Genomic DNA, 16651 nt, shown 5'->3' on the forward strand with positions numbered 1-16651 from the left:
GCAACACTGTTTTACAGCATTATTGCCTCAGAGTTAGTGTCTTTGCAAAACAGCAAGCTGTTGTAGTGGCATGTTGAAGTCAAGCTGACTAATAAAGGAAGTGGATTGTGTACACTTCGTGTGGGTGTGTCGAGTTACAGCTTAAACACTTTTGCTTACCAATGAACAGGGGCCACTCTGTGCCATGCAGCAGAAGAAATGCACACTGTAGCTGCTCAGGAGACATCGTAGCTGCCTGCTCAAGTTGTATTTACTTTGTCGTCGTATTCGAAAATGGACTTTGAGACGAGTGCCTCAACTGTGTGACGTTGCTCCGGCAAACATGTATGCAACTCCTCACTGTCGGTGATTGGCTCGTCGGGTGGCATAAAGGGAAGTTTTCCGGAGGAGTCTGTGTACTCTGGACCTGACACGGCTGAAAGAATGGTAGACAAAATATGGAGGAGAAGTTGGCACTTTCTAGAAAATCGAATGTCCTTTCGCAAAAAGCAGTCACATTATTCAGCTGAGTGTGAGAGTGAGTGAGTAACCATTTGATTTTCTTCACATTATCGCTAACTAACCAATGAGGTAGTCGGGTGATTGTATATTTGGTTTTGGTTTGATCATTTCTGTGAGATTGGTGTAGATCTTTAGTGGTTGTCTTAGTTCTATATGTAATTAGAAAAAAGTGTGCAGACATAGTCTGCTTCCATTTAAAATCAGTCATACTTATAGTTAATATTTGTCCATGAGAGGTATAAGGAAGTTGAATTGTGTTTTATGGCACAACACAGGCGATCAAGTCCACTCGATGGAGTATAATTGTTTGAATGTTGTTGATTAAAATCTCCTGATTCTTTTTGTTTCCTGTTTGCAGTGTGGAAGGGGACGGACGGTCCAATGAGAGCGGCCCTTCCCTGGATGCAGGCGCAGGATATGGGCCAGGCCCAGTGACTCACGGGTCAGCCATCAGCCCTGACCGTTTTGATAGTTCCCTCTACAGCCACGGGGTTCAACCTGGGCCTCAGAGACCCCGTCGGCCGAAGCTCCAGCATTCACAGTCCATCCTTCGGAAGCAGGCAGAGGAAGAGGCCATCAAGCGCTCTCGCTCGCTCTCGGAGAGCTATGAGCTCTCCGCTGATCTCCAGGATAAACAGGTGTTGGTCAAATCAACGCTCAACGTCATAGAACAACCATCGTTGGCTCAATTTCACAATGTTCTATCTTCTCTTCAGGTGGAAATGCTGGAGCGCAAGTATGGCGGACGATTCATAACCCGGCATGCGGCTCGCACGATCCAAACAGCCTTCCGCCAGTATCAGATGAACAAGAATTTTGAACGTCTCAGGAGCTCTATGTCTGAGAACCGCATGTCCAGACGCATCGTTCTCTCCAACATGAGGATGCAGTTGTCGTTTGAGGGTGCAGAGAAAGTGCACAGCTCCTACTTTGAAGGGAGGCAGGTGTCCATGACGGAAGACGGCGCCCCGCTGTCGATGTTGCAGTCGGAATGTGGGGATATACAGGTCCACCAGCAGGCCAATATGGCGTCTCATCCGACCCCTCAGGGCGATCTGACCGACGCCATCACGGAACTCGAGGACGCCTTCTCCAGGCAGGTCAAATCCCTGGCCGAATCGATAGACGATGCACTGAACTGCCGTAGCCTCCAGGGGGATGACGGTCCGGACCCCGAGGTGGAGAGAGAGGTTACCTATCAGGTGAAGTCCCACCGCCGGGCAGCCGGACACATTCACGATGACGGGATGGCGTCTTATCGCGATGTCACTCTGTTCATTGACGAGGACGACATGTCGCCTCCCATTGCTCTATCGAGGTCGGGAGAGCAGCCCTCGGGCGCAGAACCAGACATGCGCTTGCGGTCTGTTAACTCCTCCCAGGACTACTGGCCCATCGACCCGAAAGATGAGGGTCGTGACACGGACACAAGCTGCCGCAGCACTCCTTCTCTGGAATGTCAAGAGCAGCGTCTAAGAATGGACCACCTTCCCTTGTTGACGATAGAACCTCCTAGCGACAGCTCGGCGGAGTTAAGCGACCGCTCCGAACGGGGCTCGGTCAAAAGGCCCGTGTATGAGCCGCACGGCCACATCGTGACGTCATCCCAGGCGAGCCCCAAACATATTTCCCATGGTCCTCCTCCACGAGCGCAATCCCGCGATGAGGACGCACCTCTCCGTCACCGCCACCGCCAGCTGGAGAGCCACCTGGCTATCAACGGCTCGGCAAATCGGCAGAGCAAGTCCGAGTCTGACTTTTCAGACGGAGACAACGACAGCATCAACAGCACGTCGAACTCCAACGACACGATCAACTGCAGCTCCGAGTCCTCGTCGAGGGACAGCCTGCGGGAGCAGACGCTCAGCAAGCAGACCTACCACAAAGAGACCCGCAACAGCTGGGATTCGCCCATCTTCAGCAACGACGTGATCCGCAAGAGACATTACCGCATCGGCCTCAATCTCTTCAACAAGTAAGAACTATTTTTGCAAGCAGCGCATTTCTTTCATTTGAACAAATAATTTCAATTATGAATATATGACCCTCTTTTAATTCTCGCGGCTTTTATCAGGAAGCCAGAGAAGGGCATCCAATACTTGACCGAGAGGGGCTTCATCCCTGACACCCCGGTCGGTGTGGCTCACTTCTTGCTGCAAAGGAAAGGCCTGAGCCGGCAGATGATCGGAGAGTTCCTAGGAAATAGACAGAAACAGTTCAACAGGGATGTTTTGGAGTGAGTATGACACTGCCGAACGTGGCTGAACTTACTATTGATAATGTATCATCACACTTGAGAATACAAGGTGTGGGAAAACGTAGCTCTGGATGCCTCGTCTCTTTTTGAATGAAATTGGTGTTACACAAGAGAACCCCATTCTTTTTATCGTTGATCTTGATAGTGTGCACGAGTTGACGCAACTGCTAAAATGGTATTGTTTTAAAAGTGATAGTTATGAATGTGAGACTGATATAAAATGTGTTGCTGCCAAGTGTGCATAATCATGTTTATTTTGCACTCAACCTCTCTGTGTATGTGTGCTGTGTAGCTGTGTGGTAGATGAAATGGACTTCCAGAGCATGGAGCTGGATGAAGCTCTCAGGAAATTTCAGAACCACATCCGTGTCCAAGGAGAAGCCCAGAAGGTGGAACGACTCATTGAAGCCTTCAGGTACGCCCCCCAAGACTATGCATAGGCACACATGCTAACAACATTGGTATACTATATAAACTGTGGATGAATTTGGTGGGGATATAATCATAAAAATGATAATATTAATAATCCCCCCATTTTCGCAAAAGTGTGCTAATTGCTTATGAACGCCATTGTCACCAGTGTCCCTCCTGTGGATAAAGTATCGATGCAAAAAAAAAGGAACCATTGATAATACATACTTCCTATTTCCTTTAAGCAATATTGAGCGCATTTCCTCACTATTTACATCATTTCCCCCTGCATTGTGTAATCTTGTACCGTGTCGTGTTATGTCTGCAGCCAGCGCTACTGCATCTGCAACCCAACGGTGGTGCGGCAGTTCCGGAACCCTGACACGATTTTCATCCTGGCCTTCGCCATCATCCTCCTCAACACAGATATGTACAGCCCCAACGTGAAGCCTGAGAGGAAGATGAAGCTGGAGGATTTCATCAAGAATTTAAGAGGTAAACATGTGCATGCTTTTCACGGAAGTTAGTGAAAGGTACAAGCAAACTTTGCTTGGCAGGTGTGGATGATGGTGAGGATATTCCGAGGGAGACTCTGGTTGGGATCTATGAGAGGATCCGAAAGCGGGAACTGAAGACCAATGAAGACCACGTGTCGCAGGTCCAGAAAGTTGAGAAGCTCATTGTCGGGAAGAAACCAGTGAGTAGCATCTTTGATTGTGCAGGTTTGAGATCAACCAGAAAGACTTACAGAATTACTTTTTTTAAAATGGTTCCTAAATTGGAATATATATGTCTCGCAAAAGTAGATACATGCAAAGAGTTAACGGTGCCACCTTTAACACTCAGTGGCCTCCGGGGATATCACCCCCGTGCTTTTGTCCAATTAAATCGTGTGCACATCATCATCCATACCCCGGGGAGAGAACCGTTTTAAAATGTAAAAGACTGCAGTGCCATTAGTGACTCACCAGTCAGTTGTCATTTCATTTCTGTGTATTAATTATCCGAGTTCCAGCCCCTAGGTTGCATTTCCAAATGATATGTATAAATAATGCAGCCTCTGGGAGAGGTTTGTCTTTTAGCGACTACTTGGTTTCCAATGGGATGAAATCAGCTGCACCAGTAACAACTGGATGAGCTGAAATTAATCGCACTTAGTGGCGGGATGGTCCCAGGGGTATGCTTGCATGCAAATCTCTTTAGGAAGTTGAATACAATAAGAGGATAGTCATCAATTGCTGCATGCTGAGTAATTTTTTTTTTAGGTCTTTTTTTCTATTTGTGTTTGTGTACTATTCTCACAGACCTCCCTTGTGTCCTTCGTCTAAAAATGAATGGTAATTATTGATGCATATTTTCTGACGCTTTTTTTTTTCTTTTTGCTTTTGCTTTTAGATCGGATCACTCCATCATGGCCTTGGATGTGTAAGTTGCCAGAACAAAATCAACACTGCTCACCTTAAGGAGAAATAATTACGTCTATTGCTTACAATCAATCGTCTGAATTCGAAAGGGAAATGTAGCAAATGGCAGTGTTATCCCCGTCAAGTCTACCCAGGATTAGTCACGATTAAATATTTTTTAAATTACAAATGTAAATAACAGGTTGAGCACTACAAAGCATAACATGTTGTGTTAATAATGCCCACTAGCAAGCTACCTGAATGGTTGAGAAAAAAAAGACTTTTGTAGAGCGATAAGAAACTCTCATGTTAGTTTTCATACAATATACAGATGTGTTTACTTAAAAAAAAGAAGCCAATATCCCCAGAAATCTGTATCGCTCATTTTATTTTTATTTATAATTTTGGCAAAGAAATAAGATTTCTTGTGCCGCCATCTAATAAGTCAAAATGAAAAGTAACCTGAACAGAGAACCAGAAACATGGTGCAAGCAAAATAAATCTGCGTTTTCTGCTTTAGTCATTTATCCCATTTGACGACAGTGGCCACTGATGTGCTCATCTGTGTTTATAGTAGAAATACTTTTTTTTACCGGAAGGTTCTATCACTGCCCCATCGCCGCTTGGTGTGTTACTGCCGCCTCTTTGAAGTGCCAGATCCCAACAAGCTCCAGAAGCTGGGCCTGCATCAGCGGGAGATCTTCCTGTTCAATGACCTACTTGTGGTAAACGTCCCCTTCATCTCGTTTCCGATTCCCTCTTTATTCCCCATGAACCAATTCTCACCTGATTTGTAGGTGACAAAGATTTTTCAGAAGAAGAAGAACTCGGTGACATACAGCTTCAGACAGTCCTTTTCGCTCTATGGGATGCAAGTCATGCTGTTTGAAAACCAATGTAAGTCCTTTTGATTCGGGGTTTTTTTGTTTTGTTTGTCAGATCCACTCGAGACCAATAAGATTCTTCAAATGAAACTATTAATATGACAACAGCCATGGCAAAATACTTTTGAAAGCCACAATTTTTTACAGGCTTTTTTGAGTCACCTTTTACCACATCTATGGCAACCTATTTTTTTTTTGGTTTCATTATCTGGTTCATCTAAGACAGCGACGTAAGATGACAGGAAGCACAATTACATCCTCTTAGTACGTGTTTTTTTTATTTAGTGCTCTTGCTGTGAGATGTCGTTTACGTGAAATGGAAGGAAGAAAACATGATTAGCATTTTGAAGGGCTTTAATGCACACTTGGGGAGCGCTCAAATTTTTTGGTTTTTGCCATTTTGAATCAGAATGAGCAACAAACTGAATTAGTTGTTTATGCTCCCATTTGAGCTGGCTCAGTAGGCTTCAGAAATTTAAGTACAGTATAACTTTCAACCACCAAAACATTTTTTTTCTGTTCAGGGATGCAAGTAAATAATGAAACATTCAAATTTTGAAATAATTTAACTAATGAACATATTTTACTAGTGTGTTTGTTCTTTTTCCCCTGTCCCCGCTGTCAACAACTCAGTATAAACTGAGGATGTGTGTGTTCATAACTTCTGCTTTCTGCAGATTACCCAAATGGAATCAGACTTACGTCAGCCATCCCAGGTGCGGATATCAAAGTCCTCATCAACTTCAACGCGCCCAACCCCCAGGACCGCAAGAAGTTCACAGATGACCTGCGAGAGTCCATTGCTGAGGTTCAGGAAATGGAGAAATACAGAATAGAATGTGAGCTGCCGTTTTTTATTGGGGGTTTTTCTACTCCCCAACTCTCCTCTCTTCATCTCTAGTAGATGTTTCAAAAATTAGCAAATATTTTGGAATCATTACTGTGTTGGCAGCCAAGTCACCGTCACCACTTATCATGGGTGTTTTTTGGACCCTTTTCACAGCCGAGCTTGAGAAGCAGAAGGGGGTGGTGAGGCCCAGCATGTCGCAGAGCTCTGGCCTGAAGAAAGAAGCTGGCAATGGCAGCATGAATCGTGCGAGTCTGGATGACACCTATGCCATGGGCGAAGGGCTGAAGAGGAGCGCCCTCAGCAGCTCCCTGCGAGATCTCTCCGAAGCAGGTACCACCAGTGCAGCTTTTGTCTTTTCCAGAAATTTATTTCAAGGAAAAGAGCTCCTCTGTCATCCACTTATTTGTGATAGCAAAATGTTCTTTCAATGCACGCTACATTGGCACTTTTGAATCCACTCGCCCACCCATTGGATATTTTGCTTTACCAAGTTTGTTAAGAGTGACCTACAGTGACATTTGTTTCTCTACTTAAAATTATGAAGTTTATCTTGGTTGTACTTTGGGAGGGAAATGACATTTAAACGTCCGAAATTCAAATACTGTAGCAAAAGCAATTCGCACAAAGACATTTAAGGAGATATTTGCAAATTATAGCATACAGTGTAGCGTACTTGAGCAGGTGAAAGCTGGAAGTGTGAATAACAAAGAAATGATCGACTTTTGACCCTGTAGCATTGACGATCTCGTTAAAATCAATTAAGGTCTTGCTCAGGCAAGTTGAGAACCAAATTGTTATACTGTGACTGGTAGAAGAGCAACAAGTGATAATGATATTTTGATTTCGTTACCATGGACATCTTGGATCAAATACTCTTTCAAATCAAACAAGTATCTTAAGTTGGTATCAAAGAAGTAATTGGACAATAGTTGTGGCGGATTGTTAGGCAAAACACTTAACTTTTCAAAACAATAGTTGTTAACCAAGCAATGTGTTTCATATGTATTTGCTGCCACCAGAAAAGGCTTCTAAAATCTAATTTTAAGACTATCAGAAGTTTCTCCGCTTCACAAACTCACTGACAGAGATAAGCAATAAAGTGGAGGGATTTTTTTTTTTATGCCTATACTGATCTTTGTGTATAGTTGTAATGCCGCTACGCTTTTTTGGGCTTCCATTTTAATGCTGGTCTGATGCTCAAGTCTATGCATTGTTCACCTTTGAGCTTAAGTTAATCGATTTGCACCAGCATGCTTCTCGCTCGGTCTGCTTGTTTGGTGTGCACCAGGCTTTGGATGATATTTCTGTAGAGGGGGGCTCAGAAACAAAAATCGCTAGATCACGCACAAGATTTCTTACTGTGGGCCACATAAAATGCAGTGGCGGGCCACATCTGACCCCCTGGGCCTTGCGTTTGACACCTGTGGTGTATGTATACAAGCCCTAAATCCAATGAATTAAAAAAAAAAAGACATTCACATGGTGCTTCACAGATGTGCAAGATAACCATTCCATCAGCACCGAGATACCATCGCGGAGGCTAGCTTTTGAACTTTGCCCTGACGGCAATTCGGATACTCATTCTCCATGATTTCCAAAAAACAATTACAAATGTAGACTCGTCAGACCACAGCTGGGTAGTTTTGATATATGGCTTTGGCTTTACTGTACTGGTAGAGTATTAACTTGTATTTTTAGACGTAGTAATGAACTGTGTTACCTGACAGTGCTTTTCTGAAGTGTTCCTGAAGCCAGCCACATGGCAAAATACTTTACTCAACCATTCTGATTTTTAAGTGCCGCCTGATCAAAAATCACAGGCCTTCAACGGTAATTATTACTCTTGCCACTTAGATGGCACACTTAGATTCCTTGCAATTATATGTTGAGAAAGGTTCTTAAATTATTTGCTCTCGCAAATAGTGAACCTGGCTCCATCCATGCTTTGGGGATGCACCTTTAATACCCAATCATGGCGCTCACTTGTTTCCAGTTATCCTGTTCACATGTGGAATGTTCCAAACAGATGTTGTTGTTTTTTTTAATAAGCATTCCTCAACTTTCCCACTCTTTTGTTGCCCCTTCCCATCTTTTTTGGAACAAACAAGCTTGGTGTGCAGCAAGTTGATGCCAGTTTTTTTTTTGCGGTGGTCCTCTACAGGCTGTTTTAACCACGTTGCTCGGTGTGATGCAGACCTTTGATTTACTGAAATATCAACAAATTAAAGGTTAAGCCCAGCAATTTGTATAGCACTGAAAATTTCATGGGTGCAAGTAGAGTCCCCTATTGTTTGTGGTTCCTTTTCTTTTGAAACTGTAGTCAAGGATGAAGATGGTTACAGTAGCCTGTCTATGAATGCAATCTTTCTACATTGTGTCATAATTCTGGCGCCGTTAAGAACACCGTGAAGTCAGCCTACTACATAATGATAAAAACAATCAAAGTGTATGTATTCACAGTCGGTTAGTTGTTCTGTCGTGATGAAACAAACTGACAGGCAACCCTCGACCACTGACCATGAGATGAGGAGCAAGTCCATTCATGTTCACTTTTGTTTTTCCCAAAACACTTTGCATCTTTACATTTTCTTTCATCCGAGCACATTGTCATGATATTTTGAGTTTTCCTCTCATGAATATTTGTCATGCAAACAAATCCGCCCTGATGCAGTAGCTACTTGAAGTTATCAAGTGATTCTCTTGACAACTAAATGAAATCCAATCCAGGCTTTGTCTCACTGTTGCTTAAGCTGTAATGCAAAGCGATAGATCAGTCAATAGCTTTCGTCCTTGTTTCCCACGCCGGATGTTGCTCGTTGGGGGTTTCTTTGATTTCTTTTCCTGCCATACTACATTCCATGTGTATTTACCGTTATTTCCATACACATCAGGTATTTTCCTGTTTATGTGTAATTACTGGTCATGTATCATTGGCTGAGTGTGCCTAACGATAGCCCTCAGCCCCTCTTAATGCCTGTACATCCCATGTGTAACAGCCACTGTATTGCTTTTGATGTATCCCCTCCTTTGTGACTGTCACTGAGGCTGTTTTGGTCATTTGGAAACGGAAAGCTTGTCGCATTTAATCAAGACAGCTTGGGGGAAAATGCCGGCGAAACGTTATTTGGGATTTGTTGGCCTATCTGACGTCATCCATTCAATTCCAATTCTTTGCCTACCATTTGACTGAGCTGTTAGTGGGAAATGCGCTTGAAATTGTAACCCGTGCAAAGATGCTACTTCCGAGTAAAGACGTGGCGGTTTTGTGGCTGTTTCTCAATAGCAACGTTGAGAAGAAGTAACAGGTCGAAAGAATGCTCTCTGAGAACAGCCTTTTAGACGACTTTGTGAAACGCAACGCACCCCCAGGATAGCCGGCAACCTGAACGAGTCAGCGCGAGGAGCACGTCCTGATCCTTGCACAGCTAGATTTCGACTTTGACTTGGAACGCAATGTTCTTGGTCCAAAGTTTCTCAAGTACACAACAATGCACATTGAGAAACAGCCAAACAGCCAGTGTACCCAGGGTCCAGCCACTTCCCGCCCATACTGGGGCCTTACTCACAGTCACAATGCGCTGCGCTGCCCCCTACTGGAGCGGCAGGCGGCCCGAGCGTCTGTAGTTGCTCCAGGAGTTGCTGTCGATCTCTAATCTGTGGTATTGCATGTCTCGGCCAGGCAAGCGGGGGCGTCGCAGCAGTGCAGGATCACTAGACAGCAATATGGAAGTAAGTTGGAAGCAGCTGGTCTCCAAGCTACTCTTCATGTGATGATGTGCACTGTGAAAACACACCATTTCTTTTTGGTCTGACGCCTTCTTTGCTTCATAGACTCAGTCCATTTGTTTGGATCATGTATTTTTTCTTCCTGGGATGCCTTACACCTGCTTGCCTCCGTGTAGTGTGCATGCATGGGTTGCCTGCCTCTGATCCCACCCTCGCCCTTTATTTCGGAAGCCAAACAGCTCCAGTTTTGGTCATGCCATTTTGACCAAAAGTCATATCCTCAGCAAAGCATGACTCGACTAATCCCTTCCTCGTCGCCTGTCTCTGTCTTCCATTCACTCCCATCCAAGCGGTTTTCATTTGGTTGCTCTTCTCTCAGGCGGGTAGCTCAGTAAGACACCAACTAGTCTTTTGTAGACTCGCTCTCTCTCGCTGTCCAGAGCTCTCTTCACCCACAATTTCTAAGTAACATTAGGAAGACTGGAATAATGGGGCTTTCACAGTCTGCAATTTACTGCTGGGCAGACTAATAATGACGTGGATTTCATTCACTGGTCTCTCACTCGCACCATTTGCCCATGAGTTCTTGTGTTGTGTTCAAGTCTGGAACCCTGAAAAATGCCATTCTGCTTTTAAAGGCATCGTGCGGGTCGGCTTCCTTGAGTCTGAGCTTAAGCATGAGTCCGAGGATGAGAGTTAATGCGTGCGTATTGACAACAAAAGGGGCGGGGGGGAGCGGTCAGGCCTGTCGTGAAGTGTCCTGCCCTTGAGTCGGCCTGTCACGTCCTCTGCATGCGTCCACGCGCTGACTTCTCTTTACTTTAACAAGATGCATGTGTGACTCTGCCACACGTCCTCAGGAGACGCGCTATTACCGTGACATTTCTCAAGTCGCCTTTGACACCCGCCTCCCCCCCCTCCCCGAAGTTGAACTGTTTCTTCTGCAGACCATGAAGACATTTCCGTTTTGTCATTTGCATGCCTGAAAACATTTTGCTACTTAAAATAAGACACCTCCAGAAGAGCCGTTGTTTTGCTTCATGTCTGACGCGCGTGCTGTTGCCTTTATCCCCGCAGGGGTCCATCATTAGCAGCCCGCACACGTGCCGAAGAGCCGCCACCCCGCGCGAGGGGACGTCACGCGAGCATCCTCCCCTCCCCAACTCGGCATCCACCTCCATCCTGGGCTCGCTATTTGGCAGCAAGAGAGGCAAACCGTCCTCCCAAAGCCACGGGCCTCACCCCCCGCCCGGCCACCCTACGCTCATCTCCCACAAGCCCCACCCAACCAACCTGCACCACACAGCGCAGGTGGTGCACGGTGCGCCGCTGCCGCACCACGGCCACCACCCGCAGTACTGCCAAGTCCCTCAGAACCCGCCGCCTTACCACCACCATCACCACTACCACCCACCGCCGCACACGCAGTACCACAAGCACCCCGGCTACCCCGCGCATGCCCAGCACAGCCACTACAGCCAGCATTCTCATCACAGCTCCCAGCCGCAGCATGGTGGTGGTGGGGGGCACCACAGTAGCCAGCAAGCAGGCGCAGCACCCGGCGGACCCAAAAGCAAACACAGTGGCATCAGCACCGTAGTGTGATGACGTGACGGCGACGGAGGGCACCGCCGGCGAGGGACGGTTTCTGACACCAAAGGGATGACTGACGGCGCGACTCGCGCGACGGCCTGTCCACTGTGTTTTACTGCTGCTGCCATGGAAACCACCTGCAGGCACTGTTTCACCTCCACGTCCAACTAATAGGCAGGATGGACAATTGGACCACAACTATCCCACCAGGGGCCTTTATTACTAGTATGTTTGATTCCGGGTTTGCCCCCCCCCCCTCCGCCCTCTCCCCTCATCATTGGCGGCGGGTGGAGCTGTACACACACATGCGCACACATCGGCGGGCTGCCCCTTTCCACAGCCTCCATGTAATCAGGAGGAAAGACAACCCTGGCACAACAATGATGGCGACATTGTGGTGCACAACTTTTTCAGTTTGGATGCTATTTATCCCTGCCTCCGATCGAGCTCACATGTAATGAAGATATAATTATTTGACTCAAAGCGGAGGACAGGTGAGCGATGTCTGAGTTCTATTAGTTCTAGTGCTGTATTTACCGTAGATGACAGCTGTACGTTTTGTCTCCTAGCGCTCATACATAAATGTGCCAATTATTAACGCATAATCTATTTAGTCAAGACTTGCTGTACAGTATGTCGTGAGTAATTTGTAAGATTATACCTACAATTATTATCAGCAAAAAGTTATCAGTATTATACTGACTCTGGGGTAGCAAAGCTGTAGATGCGCAAGCAGTGAAATCAGCCTCGAATCTATCTTGGGAGTTTGGCCTTTCCAAGGGAGAAGGAGCTTTGAGATGGCAGCTGTTGCAACGCCACTACATTGATTCTTCTTGCCCACGAGCCACTTTAAAGTACAAATTTGCCGTTGCGGCTCGTAAAATATTTTAGACAGAGGCTTGGAGCATGAATGTTGAAAGAAATGCAGAGGTTATAAGTAACAGCTGCCATCTCCACTAATTAAATCTAACTAGAATTTTTTTTTGCTTTTGCGTTTTTTTTTTTCCCTCACCAACAAGTGAGTGACTTAAATCTGACAGTAAATAATTTGTTTTTGTATCATATGTGCAATATCCTTGTACTGATTAGGAACACGCAAAGTGTCCCTAAGATTCGTGCGATTTGTTTGTTTGTTTTGTGTCATTATTTATTTTTGTTTTTCGGCCCCTCTCTGTCTAAATTAATGCTCGCTGCAGGCTCAGAGCCCTGGTGGAATGTCTAGTGATTTTTTTGCATGTACTGTTATTGATGTGAGGCTGTCCTCTGCACATTGTATAACAAATCAGTGTTACCATAGCAAGTTTTAAGTGCAATCATGTTCCCAAATGCAGACTTGTACTGAGAGTGGAAGTCTTCTGTTGTCCAGGTGATAAAGCAACTCCCCCCCCCCCCCTTATTTAGGAGTATATAAATACCTACAAGGGGAAGATAGAGTGAGGAGGAATGTGTGTATATATTTTATTAAAGGAGTAGCTACTTCTTGGCCAGATATATTTTGCTGGATAAGCACATAAAATAACCTTTCTTTTAATAATAAATGCAGTTGTACCGCAGAAATGTATACTGAACAAAGAAACTTGGAGTATGTAAAGAATAACTTTATACATTCGACAAATAAGAGTTTATTCTAGTGTGCACATTGGTAACAGTAGACGATTTGTTCCAATTATTCAGGTTGTACAGGTATATTAAGAGTCACGAAAAAAAATTCATGGCCATCAATCAGGCTTTCACCTTCCTGATTCTCACATATCAGACAGGAGCTGAATGTTTCTTTCTATTGAGTTCCGTGTTTTGCTATGATTTGGACCCTCATGTCCCGTTCGTGTTTGGTGCGTGTCTACAGTCATTTCTTTGTGAAAAGGAACCCCAACAATGCACTGCATGGATCCAATGCATCACATGTCCTATTCACTGTGAGACGAATGGGGGGAGGATGGAGGAGATCAGCCTATCATAGAAACTGGCTTAGTTTTGTTTTTTATAGTTTGGAGTTTGCCAACGTTGCCGTGTTTTTTTTTTTTTTTCGTGTTAGGCTGGTTAATAATAAAGCTCGGCATGCATTTCATCAACAAAGCCATTGTGTGTACATTATAAACATAAAGAACGTTGCACTTCCTTAGCTGAGGGCTTTCGTTGTGTAAATATGAGATTTGGATGTGCAAACTGCTTGGATGGAGGATTTATCTTTACGAAGGTGTAAAGGGACCAAGTTGGTGGTTATATGATACTGTACATAGTGTGAATACGATCCATACTTTATTCTGATATCTGCAGTTTTGATCAGGATGTAAAAACATCCCCTCATAGAATGAGTGAGGGCTGAACATATCGATTGTCTCGGGAATCGACATTTGCTGTAGAGATCAAAAGCTGACTGTTAGAAAAGTTCGCTGCCATTTCCATCATGCTCCTTCCGTGCAGACATACACATACAACAACACCAGACAAATGAATCTTACCGCGAACTGTTCGTTCTGGTGTGAGACTCATTAAAAGAAGAAGGAAAAAAAAGAAAATACAAGAATGGCCTCATTTATGTGTGCATTCTGTTTGTACAGTGAGTAGTGAGTCAGTAAGACCCCAGTTATTGTAAAACTTCAACTGTGACAATGTTGAGAACGCAAAATAAACAAATATATGACTTATGATATGGCTTTTGTCATTTCTGCCTGCCCAACTTGACTGGTTTCTGTTACGCAGTTCAGTAGTCGGTAATGTGTCGCAGCAGTCAGTGTGTTGGCTCGTGAGTGAACGATGGGTTCAAAAGAACGAATGTTTTCAGTGAACGAGAGTGATCGTTCTTTTTTCAGTTCATATGACTTCAACCAGTAGGTGTCAGTAATGCCCATTGAAGCTGGTGCCACCTCGCCGTAAAACAAAACAAAGAAGATAATGACGTAACTTCCCGTTCAAGTGAGGGAACGAATCCTGACTTTCCCGTTCGCGAACGAGGCAATGGGTCAACTGCCTTCCTTCCCGTGCATTAACGGATCAGTCAGTGAACGTGTTGCGTCTCTCTCCTGGCGTGAACTATGTAAGCCAGAATGTCGATTTACGATTTGCCAAGGAAAGAAAGAACCACTCACTGAAACACCACTTCTTTTATGCGCGTTTTCGCCAAGCTAACGGCTAACTTTATTGCATGAAGGGATGCGCCGTTATGCAACAACGGGGAGATTATGCTTCTCTTTGGGTAATCTTGATTTTATAACACTTATAGTAGTTTTTAAATAACGTGAATGCATATATACGCCTCAATATTGTTATCCGATATATCTACAGCAATTTCACATTAGATTGCTGGTTTGAAATTTACTTTTATTATTATTTTTAATAAACATTTATGTTAAAACTTGTCTGGTGTTTAATTCCTTGATTTTATATTCGCCAATTAAAACATAAAAACTATTATTACATAAAAATATTATCATTTTAATAAACATTAAAACTTGTCTGGTGTTTTATTCCTTGTTTTTATTTTTTTGGGCATGAAAACAAAAATCGGACATTTGGTTAACTGCTTTATATGACAATATGTATGTGTTTTACGTTATGTAATATGTGTTGGTGTCCCCCAAAATAAAGAGCAAGTAGTCAAATACACATTCTTGACACATACAAAAAATGCATAAAGTTATTAGGTACACTCGAAAATGATGGTGTACCTAATGGAGTGTCCGTGTGACGTCACAGATCAAACAGCCAATCAGAAAGTGGGGGGTGAGGGCGGGTGTGGCACTTTTCACTTTCAGTTAAGCTTTGGCCATGATTTTTCCCTAATGAACTGGCCTGTTATTAGGTACACTTGAAAATGGCGGTGTACCTAATGGAGTGTCCCAAGTGACGTCACAGATCAAACAGCCAATCAGAAAGTGGGGGTGAGGGCGGGTGTGGCACTTTTCACTTAAACCAAGGGTGTCGACCTCCAGTCCTCGAGGGGCCGCGTTCCAATATGTTTTCCAAGTTACCCTCGTTTAACACACCTGCGTGAAAAGATTTTGGTCATTTCACGTTCTGCAGGAGCTAAAACTTTTCACGCAGGTGCACTTAACGAGGGGACCTTGGAAAACATGTTGGAATGCGGCCCCAAGGACTAGAGCTTGACACCTGTGACCTTTGACCATATTTCCCTAATAAAGTGGCCTGTTATTAGGTACACTTGAAAATGGCGGTGTACCTAATGGAGTGTCCGTGTTATTCCCTCGTTATGTGCACCTGTGTGAAAAGTTTTAGCTCCTTATGAACGTGAAAGTGACCAAAAACTTTTCACGCAGGTGCGCTTAACGAGGGACTCTTGGAAAACATGTTGGAATGCGGCCCCGAGGACTAGAGCTTGACACCTGTGACCTTTGACCATGATCTTTCCCTAATAAAGTGGCCTGTTATTAGGTACACTTGAAAATGGCGGTGTACCTAATGGAGTGTCCAAGAAAGTGTAGTGAACGATTCGGTGAACGATTCTTTTGAACAAATATTTTGAGTGAACCGATTCTAAAGATTCAGTTCACTTAATAACTGGAATGCACATTACTAGTACAAAAGAGTGCAGACGGCCGTGGCTTGACAGTTCGAAATAGCCGACTGGTTAGTGGCACGGACTCTTGCTCGGTAAGAACTCGATATCGGGTGTGAGATTTTACCTAAATGTGCTTTTATTGTGCAATTAACCCTTTTTTTATTTTTTATTTTATTTTTCTACCTCGTGTAGTGTACCTATTGCAGTGTCCATGAGGTGTACCTACACATATTGTCATATAAAGCAGTTAACCAAATGTCTGATTTTTATGTTTTAATTGGCGAATATGAAAACAAGGAATAAAACACCAGACACGTTTTAACATAAATGTTTATTAACAATAATAATAAAAGTAAATTTCAAACCAGCAATAATGTGAAATTGCAGTAGATATATCGGATAACAATATTTAGGCGTATATATGCATACACGTTATTTAAAAACTACTATAAGTGTTATAAAATCAAGATTACCCAAAGAGAAGCAATCTCCCCGTTGTTGCATAAC

General features: G+C 44.1%; 1 protein-coding gene across 9 annotated transcripts in view; it reads left to right on the forward strand.

Annotated features, from left to right (window-relative positions):
* The window catches only part of LOC119130828 (IQ motif and SEC7 domain-containing protein 1-like), a 74403-nt gene extending 60129 nt beyond the window's left edge, over positions 1 to 14274 (forward strand). For 7 of the 9 annotated variants that reach the window (XM_037264774.1, XM_037264792.1, XM_037264783.1 and 4 more), the window contains 13 exons: positions 860 to 1139; positions 1218 to 2476; positions 2576 to 2737; positions 3051 to 3173; positions 3498 to 3664; positions 3727 to 3866; positions 4565 to 4594; positions 5172 to 5297; positions 5370 to 5469; positions 6134 to 6295; positions 6460 to 6636; positions 9986 to 10035; positions 11110 to 14274. In XM_037264774.1, coding sequence (XP_037120669.1) covers positions 860 to 1139; positions 1218 to 2476; positions 2576 to 2737; positions 3051 to 3173; positions 3498 to 3664; positions 3727 to 3866; positions 4565 to 4594; positions 5172 to 5297; positions 5370 to 5469; positions 6134 to 6295; positions 6460 to 6636; positions 9986 to 10035; positions 11110 to 11637 — 3304 coding nt within the window. In that variant the 3' untranslated portion in view covers positions 11638 to 14274. Of the gene's footprint in view, positions 1 to 275; positions 522 to 859; positions 1140 to 1217; positions 2477 to 2575; positions 2738 to 3050; positions 3174 to 3497; positions 3665 to 3726; positions 3867 to 4564; positions 4595 to 5171; positions 5298 to 5369; positions 5470 to 6133; positions 6296 to 6459; positions 6637 to 9985; positions 10036 to 11109 lie in introns of those variants that run through there. The other 2 variants (XM_037264813.1, XM_037264834.1) reach the window with 2 other exon arrangements.
* The last annotated feature ends 2377 nt before the right edge of the window (positions 14275 to 16651 follow it).

This window comes from Syngnathus acus, chromosome 2 (genome assembly GCF_901709675.1).
Source record: "Syngnathus acus chromosome 2, fSynAcu1.2, whole genome shotgun sequence".
Classification (NCBI taxonomy): Eukaryota; Metazoa; Chordata; class Actinopteri; order Syngnathiformes; family Syngnathidae; genus Syngnathus; species Syngnathus acus.